Below are 9,394 nucleotides of genomic sequence, written 5' to 3'. Positions count from 1 at the left end.
TTTTTTTTCAATTTCCAAAAGGTTTTGGAACTCGGGTCTAATTTAGACACATTATTTTCAAAAGGTTTGTTCCTCAGGGCAGAGAATCGCTTTTAAATTTGTTTTTGCAAATCCCGCCAGATAACTTTCATGGCAAGATCGCGTATTCTTTGATATTGTCTCCTACGGACATTTTTAAGACGGATCAAGAGCTGAAGATCATCGTCTAATATAATAAAATCGAATTTAACCTCGCTTACTGGTACTGAGGCATATCTTGCTTCAACTATAGAAGTAGTTAGAGATTCAACAGCATAGTTAACATCATCTTTGGTATGCAAAGGAATGATTGGATAAAAGCTATATTTCATAAATGTTCGATACTGCTCCCAATCAGCTCTATGGTAATAAAAATAGAGTTGTTGGGATTGGAAATTATTTCTTGGAATATTACAAAGGTTACAGCTATAAAGTTGACATGGATCAGTTAAGACCAAATCAATAGTTGAGGGATTTCTTGCTGAAGAAAAGCATGTTGGGCTGTTTGGATATTGAATAGTGTAATAACCTGCAGAACAATCATCAATCAGAATTATACCATTGGAATTGCTTTGAACATTATTCCAAGAGCGGTGTTTTGCATTAAAAATCATCAATGATGAAGAATTTAGACCTATGACGGATAAGTTTCTGAACGTCACCCTTGCGAAAGTTCTTTTGCTGACCTGTGCATTGGAATGGCAAATAGGCAGCTTTAAATGTTTCGAAAACTTTGGTTTCTAACGAAGAAATAATTTGATGCTTGATACGTCCATGAACAATGATGGCAACGCCACCACATGCTCCATCAAGACGATCATTTGGCTAGAATTTTGATTTCTTCCAACTGTAATAGGTAGCTCCATTTACTCGCTGAACATAGTTAGCAGCGAGGGGAGCAGGTATAGAAGAAAAATATGAAGCAGGGGTGATATCTGTACCTACAGACGTACGAATGTAGAATTTATTCCTTGCTGACCGTTGTTAACAGCAGAGAAATTAGTACCTGATCGGGAACGTGGAGCGTTTTCTACCTGCCAATTGGAACTAGATTGTACATTCGCTTTGCGGGTCATCCATTCCCAAAAATTGGATTTGTGATTTTCACCAAAATTTGAACATTTAAATTTTCTTAAGATCTTCTTCACTGGACGGTCGTCTTTTGTGTGAGAGGAATCACCACTGCTGAAGCTGGCATGTAGCAATGTTTAGTTCCGTGACTTCACTTGGCATAAGGCTAGTTTTTTTTTTCTTTCTAAGGTCTATCCCCTTAAAGTTGTTTAGTTCACTAGACATGAAGTGAACTAAATAAAAGTCATTAGAAACCCCGTTGCGTGAATTTCCAGAACGGGATTTCAATTTCATTTTGATTACTTGATCTAGGGATTCACCACTGGGCAGACCTTTTAAGACTAGCTTGAACACACGTTCAGTTTTGGTTTAGTTAGTAAAAAATGTTCTTGAAAAGACCTTTGAATCCATCCAAGATTTCAGCCAATACACTGCATTCACCGTCGGGCCAATTTGAAGTGAAAACTTAAATTGAACGAAGGTCAAAAGTTACATGTGAAGAGCATGAAAATCGGAAGTGGTTATAACAATAGGGGGACCCTTTTCGTTTTTGGAATTAATTCGGTAATGTTTAATGGAATTTTGTCTGGACGATGGTTCATTCTCATCATCCGTAAGCATATCAAATTGATCGCTCAATTGAATTGCATCAGAAAGGAGATCAAGTGATTGCCCTTTTCTTTTGTGCTTAAGCCTTTTTTTTTAGTTCGATAATAATTTGTAAGTGTTACACACTTTAAGTCGAAATGAAAACAGATATGTGTTCCATTTGTTTTCAACCAGTGTAATGCAAAGTAAGGCCAAATATAGATAGCTAAGAGACTGTCATAAACTGTACATCTACAAAGTTGAAATAATCGACTGTCGATTGCGCATCAGTTGAAGTGTACTATCTGCCGCATTTGATTGATAACCATAGCCGAACGTTAACTTGAAACCAAACTATCAATTCATCGTGTCATGAGGAAACAGTACTTCCTTCAATACAGTGCGTGAAATCAGACAGAAAATGTCTTTCTCACAGCTTTTGAAAGCTCATTTCAATGAATACCTGGCGGCGCTGGCTGGTACATTTGGCGAAACACGCAAATTTGCTTCTCAATCTACAATTATCCTACAATTTCAGTTGCTACTGCGTTATTCATGATATTACTATGCATGAGCTGGAGTTCTCCAGCCCTGCCGAAGCTATTGGCAGAGGACTCACCTATCCCTATCACCCCTGACGAGGGATCCTGGATAGTGGCGATTATTTCGATAGGACTGATCCTAGGACCGTTTGTAGCCGCGAAGGCAGCCGATAGGATCGGTCGAAAACGCACCTTGCTGTTTTCTGCCGTTCCTATTATGGCAGGATGGCTACTGATGGCGTTTGGCAACACGGTTCTATGCTTATACTTGGCACGATTTTTGTTTGGATTATCTTACGGAACGGTGTTCTCCGTGAAACCTTTGTATTTCGGTGAAACCTTCTCACCGAATATCCGTGGTTCAGCAGTGATTCTGTCTGGAGTCTGTGGCAAGCTGGCAGCAATAGTGATGTACGGGATTGGCCCACATGTTGCATTCAGGACTCTGGCTTGGATTGGTATGATTGGTCCGATCGTATTTGTTCTTTCCTTCATGTGGATGCCCGAGTCTCCACATTTTTTGCTGAGTAAAGGAAAATTCAAGGAAGCTGAGAGTAGTTTATTGTGGCTTCGCCGTTCCAGCAATGTGACCAAGGAGCTCGAAGTGATGAAAGTATTTGTGCAACGTTCCAACCATGAAAGCGGTTCATTCTTGAGAATGTTCGCTCCCGTATATCGCAAAAATATACGCATCATGTGCATCATATATTTTGGGTTGACCTTTACTGGTGTGTTCATGATCAAGGCATATGCTCAAACAATCTTTATGAAAATATCAAGCGACATAGAACCCGCTGAGATGTCGCTTATCCTTGGAGTCATCCAGGCTTTGGCCACCGTGATTACATTCCTGACCATCGATCGAGTAGGCCGACGGCCATTGTTGCTCTTTTCGGCAACCGGAACCACACTGGGACTTTTGGTGGTCTGTGTGTATTTTGCAACTTCCTCGGAGAACGATGCACCATTCTTGGGCTGGATGGCATTCATCGCACTGCTGGTGGTTGTCGCATCGTTCGATATGGGGTTGCTCGTTATTCCTCCCATTTATGGTGCTGAAGTGCTTCCGAGACCGATCCGTGCATATACCAACGCTACCAGTACCAGTGTCTTAGGTTTGGCACATTTCATGAACCTAAAACTGTTCCAGGTCTTAACGGACTACGTTGGTACTTATGTTCCGTTTGCGGGATATACCGTGGCCGGGTTGATTACAGGTGTATTGATCTATCTATACGTGCCAGAGACGAAAGGAATGTCTTTGGAAGATATTGAACAGATGATTGCAAAAGGGCAAGTGAGAGCGGAGAAACGTGTGAGTGATGTGGAATTACGCAAAGACTGATTAAAAAATAAACTTAAATTAAATAGGGGAAACGCTCCTATAGTTGCGGTACGTTAGAAGCGTTAGGTTCCTATAGTTTTGCATAGAGGCTCAATAAATAACTATAGGAACCTAACGCTTCTAACGTATCGCAACTATAGGAGCGTTTACCCTACCGTCATGTGATCGGCAATGTTTTAATATATGATAGTTTGAAAGAATTTTCCTTAATGTAATAATAAGGAAATACGTAACGAAATCAGCTATTACTGCACATGGCATTAGGTAAAATGTACATTACGTAAGCGTTAACATTATGTGGGAACGGTGTTCACAAAAAAAAAAACAGTGAGTGAGAAATTTGTTGAAAATATTCCAATATCACCTTGTTTACTTCCAGCCGTTATCTATCCAGTTTGAAGCTGATAGTAGAGTTCCATATTTATCAATTAAGCCGTTATTTACGCCGTGCGATAGGTGAAAATATATATTTAAATGCATTGACATTTAGTGAAGCCTAACTTTTGCTCGTGTCATGACAATTGTCTCAACACATTTACAGAAAAGGGGAGCTTTCAGGACCATGAATAGAACAATCGTAATTTCCATGACTTTAATTCTGTTTATTGCCTCCTAGAGACATCTTGCCTGCTTGAAGGTAGTACGAACCAGAGACGATTTTTAATAAGAGACGCGCGAAGACTGAAGCCAAAAGTTCCAATCGAACCGTCAAACGCGGTTCCAATCGAGCAATGTAAATAAATACGAGCGCTTCAAGAGGAAAGCGTGAGGAGTATTGCGATGGCGGTTAATATTTAACTGCTGTGTAGTATATTTGGTTATAGTAGACAACCTAATGTTCCAGTTCGGGATATTTTGGCTCGACGCGATCTGGAGTTTATGCAACTCATATATGTTTTCTTGAAGAATATTAACCATAGATTGTAAGTTTGATTAACCTTGTGTTTAGTTTGTGTTTTGTATGTGTGTGTGTATTTTTTTTTTTGTAGATTTGTTTCTGTAATAATTGTATAATTACAGAGTTGATATAAAGTCGATAGGATTAAGTATATGTTTTAGAAAAAGTGAAATTTTTGAATCATAAATCATATTCCAAATCACTTTTTCCCTCTCCCGATCCAAACAATTGTCAACCAATAACCTCGAGAAGACCGCGAGTAATCAGTTCCAATCCTTTAATTTTAGATTTAAGACATTTATAATGTATAAAGAAAATGATAACTTGGCTCTGTAAAGTTTATTCGATTGAGCCTGTACAAATAAAGTAATTAAATAAAGTAAAAAGTATATTTGGTTTGACTCAGTGTTGTCAAAATGTATTATTCAAATACTTCGATTGAATACCGATACTACCGAAACGATGAAAAAGATATTCCCTCAAATTAAAAGTCACTCGAAATAAACACAAAATTGCTTGTTGCCAAACATTGCAGACAAAATAACTTTATTGGCCGTGCAACCAGATTTACTTTTATTCTCTCCGCGCGTATCTTATAAAACATCGTCTCTGGTACGAACACTTATGGACTAATGGCATATAAATTTTCTACTCTTAATATTAAGCCACGGACAATTAATTTCCATAGCGAAAATTGCTCTACAAAACAAACTATACCTAACGTAAACAATAACAATAAATGGCATATTAAAACACTAAAGAAGGAACAGTGGAAATTCCACTACTGTAGATCGTATCCCGGGGACCGATTTGTTTTCCGATAATTGTTCACAGAGGACAGTGCAGTGCAAAACATGTCTGGTACCTCTATATATGCATTTTGATTAACATCCGAAGTCCCTCCTTCTTTACACATTCTGCACTCAAAATAGCTCACATTCTGCACTCAAAATAGCTCCTTCCGAATTATATGAATGGGGAGGGGCAGAAAGTATCGTTTGTGCAGAATATGTCATATACAGCATAAGTTTTAGATCGTTTTTAAGCCAAGCGTCAAATTAAATAGCTATTAATTAATTAAGAGATTGATAATGTTATGGCATGATCGAGCTGCAGTTTTATGGGCAACACTTTATTCCGCAGTGTGACATAGTAGCCATGATGTTTGTGCTCTATTCCATGCACCAGAAACACCAATGTTGCCTGCTTAGCAGGTAAACTTTGATTACTTGCATTTTATCAAAAAGGGATATTTAGAAAATTTGTGGCTGAAAGTTTCCTACAAGTGCTATCATTTTTTGAAGGAGAGTAATATGATGAATTGTTAGATAGATATGAACAAAGAATTGTTTTTTCCATAGAAATTTCCATATAAACATCAAATGGTTTGTGCCAAGTATGTTTCTTATCAAAGGAGTTCAAATTTTGGAAGCCGATTTGGAATCGTTTAAGCACTGCGGAACAAAAATTTCACATTATGCATCAGTCTAATGCTTCATTCTTGCGGACGATTTCTCCAAGATAAACTCTAGATAGAGCTGGAATAAGGGCGTAACTGCTTTTGTAAACAATGACTTCTCTCGATGATTTCTAGAAAGCCAAGGCTCGCCCACTCAAATCAACGTCCCCATCGGGTAGGGGAAGACTTCTCCTTCCCATTGGTTATGTTGGAATGCGTTGGCGAGCCTTGAGAAATCATCGAGAGAAGTCATTGTTTACAAAAGCTGTTACACCTTAATTCCACCTCTATCAAGAACTATGTGTAAAATTTACTCTTATATACTCCTTGAATAAAAGTTATCAAAGAATTATCTCGCTCAGTTTATTATATCTTTCTCATACACAGCTAATATTGACTGCAAAGTCGCTTACTGATTAAAACATATTAAATTTATAATACCAGATAGCCACTCAACCACCTGGTTATCTTGCTTTAATGGACAATGTTGTGAAATACATCATTTTGGATTCAATCATCTCTTATGCTTGCGCCAAGATAAGAATAATAATAATACACGGCAGACTTGACATTTAAGTATGACTATGGCTTAACACTACAATCTGCTTCAAACCGGATAGATAACGATAGTGCGTAAGCTTGACATTATGGAATATGTCCAAGGGAAATTATTTTATCAACTACCGTGTTCTGTTGTTATCAGTTATTTACAAACACACCGCATTTACAATGTAGTAAATTTCAGGTATCAAAAAGCAGTAATAGCTGATTATGATGCTGATTGTGTATCCCTATCAAACGTTTTAGTGAAGGTCAATTCTTTCAAACTATCAAAGATTCAAATGTTATTAATTATTTCTTGCTACAAAACCTCTCGAAACTTATCACATACAAAATTATCAAATTTTAAATCAACCATTGAACAGTTCCACATCACTCGCACGTTTGACCGCTTTCACCTGCCCCTTTGCAATCATGTGCTCAATTTCTTCCAAAGACCTTCCCTTCGTCTCTGGCACGTAAATGTAGATCAATACACCTGTAATCAACCCAGCTACGGTATATCCTGCGAAAGGAACGTAAGCCCCAACGTTGTCCGTTAAGATTTGAAACAGTTTCATATTCATGAAATATGCCAAACCAAAGATACTGGTACTGGTAGCGTTGGTATATGCTCGAATTGGTATCGGAAGTACTTCAGCATCATAAATGGGAGGAATAACGAGCAAACCCATACCGAAGGATACCACAACCAACAACATTGCGATGAATGCCATCCAGCCCAAGAATGGTGCATCGTTTTCGGTGGAAATTGTAAAATACACACATATAACCAAAAGTCCCAGCGTGGTTCCGCCTGTCGAAAAGAGCAACAGTGGTCGCCGTCCCACTCGATCGATGGTCAATGCTGCGAGTGCTGAAGACAATGTTTGGATGATTCCGAAGATCAGCGACATCGCTGAGGGCTTAATGTCACTTGATATTTGTATGAAGATCGTTTGAGCATATGCCATGATCATGAACACACCAGTAAAGCTCATGCCAAACAGTAGAATCCACACGATGCGTATATTTTTGCGATAAGCAGGAGCGAACATTCGCCAGAATGAACCGCTTTCATGTTTGGAACGTTGCACAAATTCTTTCATCGCTTCGAGTTCCTTGGTCACATTGCTGGAACGGCGAAGCCACGCTAAACTACTCTCAGCTTCCTTGAATTTTCCTTTACTCAGCAGAAAATGTGGAGACTCGGGCATCCACATGAAGGAAAGAACAAATACGATCGGACCAATCATGCCAATCCAAGCAAGAGTTCTGAATTCAACGTGCGGGCCAATCCCGTACATTACGATGACTGCCAGCTTGCTACATACATCGCATAACACCACTGCTGAACCACGGATATTTTGCGAGCAGCTTTCGCCAAGATACAAAGGTTTCACTGAAAATACCATCCCGGAAGATAATCCAAACAAAAATCGTGCCAAGTACAAGTATCCAACCGAGTTGCCAAACGCCATCAATAGCCATCCTGTCGTTACGGGAATGGCAGCACACAGCAGGGTGCGCTTTCTACCGATCCCATCGGCTGCCTTCGCCGTTACAAACGGTCCCAGGGTCAGTCCTATCGAAATCATCGCCACTATCCAGGATCCGTCATCAGCGGTGATCGGAATAGGTGAATCCTCCGCCAATAGCTTCGGAAGAGCTGGAGAACTCCAGCTCATACATAGTATAACCATGAACAGTGCAGAAGATACTGAAATTGTAGGATAGTTGTAGATTGAGAAGGAAATTTGCGTGTTTCGCCAAACGTACCAGCCAGCGCCGCCAGGTATTCATTGAAGTGAGCTTTCAAAAGCTGTGAGACAGACATTTCCTGACTGAACTGCACGAACTGTATTGAAGGAAGTATTATTTTCATATGGCATGATGAAATGATGGTTTGATTCCAAATTTTCGGTAAGCTATGGTTATCAATCCAATTTCCGCAGATAGTGCAGTTCAAGTGATGCGCGATAGAATTTCGATTGTGCCATGGGCGATAGATGTATTGTTTATGGCAGTCTCACTATCCTATTTCTATTTGGCCTTACTTTGCACATCATTGCCAGTATGATACACTCAAAAAATTGCCCACGTCATCATCATGTGTCTCACACTTAATTTTGCGCTTATTGTGAAACACATCCATTTCATGTGTGAATCTTATGCTATGAACCATGCCTGAACACTATGGATTGGAATTGTGACATACTTGGATTCTATGTGCCTCATATGGTGATATCAATAGCTTTGCACATCATAGTTCAATATTCTACAATATTCTACTTTATCGACTTCTACTTTACCGACTCTAAAAATGAATCGACAAATATATAAACAAATTTCAGAGGTCAGAGCTTTCACATATCTTTTTAATGGGCCTGATCATGGATTCGATCATGGACTGTTGGGGTGTGCTGCTGTCGGAGTCTTCGTTCGATCTCACTGCGCCACGATTGTTCTCATATATGAGGCGGCTTGATAGGATAAAGTCACAACTCTAGTTTTCGATGTTTACCTTTCTGAGCAAGCAATTCACATCGTATTGAAATGGAAAACACTTTAAATCCATCTGTTTTGAACAGTAGTGTGATTCAATGTGCAATACACTTGAATAGATAGTGAAAGATTTTCAACTTTTCAAAGTTTGAAACACTAGAAATTAACGTGTATAACACATTGAACTAAGGTGAAATACACTTTAAGTAAATGTGATTGTGCATTTAAAAAATCAAGTGTTTAAACACTTCGATCAAACGTGTGGAATTTTTTGAGTGTAGGACTTGAAAACTCCAAAAATTCAAATCTCACCACAGAACAAGATCACGCTTGATTTTCGTAGACAAAAGCGCCCATTACACATGTCAATGTATTGACACACATCGTATTGTCAATTTTTCTTACAATATTATCAATACATAATTATT

The 9,394-nt window shown here is 38.9% G+C and overlaps 2 protein-coding genes across 2 annotated transcripts; one reads left to right on the top strand and one right to left on the bottom strand.

Annotated features, from left to right (window-relative positions):
• The first annotated feature begins 2,098 nt into the window (after window positions 1-2,098).
• Window positions 2,099-3,564, top strand: LOC135700931 (facilitated trehalose transporter Tret1-like). The gene is made up of 2 exons (XM_065221602.1): window positions 2,099-2,156; window positions 2,216-3,564. The coding sequence occupies exons 1-2, from the start codon at window positions 2,099-2,101 to the stop codon at window positions 3,562-3,564; spliced, it is 1,407 nt and encodes a 468-aa protein (XP_065077674.1).
• A 3,268-nt stretch (window positions 3,565-6,832) lies between these two features.
• On the bottom strand, window positions 6,833-8,298 carry LOC135700930 (facilitated trehalose transporter Tret1-like). Its single transcript, XM_065221601.1, has 2 exons — window positions 8,241-8,298; window positions 6,833-8,181 (listed from the first exon to the last, which is right to left on the bottom strand). The coding sequence occupies exons 1-2, from the start codon at window positions 8,296-8,298 to the stop codon at window positions 6,833-6,835; spliced, it is 1,407 nt and encodes a 468-aa protein (XP_065077673.1).
• Window positions 8,299-9,394: the final 1,096 nt, after the last annotated feature.

The sequence above is a fragment of the Ochlerotatus camptorhynchus genome, unplaced genomic scaffold (genome assembly GCF_037179485.1).
Source record: "Ochlerotatus camptorhynchus isolate MF236.1 unplaced genomic scaffold, CSIRO-AGI_Acam_v1.1 ptg000144l, whole genome shotgun sequence".
Classification (NCBI taxonomy): domain Eukaryota; kingdom Metazoa; phylum Arthropoda; class Insecta; order Diptera; family Culicidae; genus Ochlerotatus; species Ochlerotatus camptorhynchus.
Note: the sequence above shows the minus strand (reverse complement) of the source record. Positions and strands in the feature narration are given on the sequence as shown.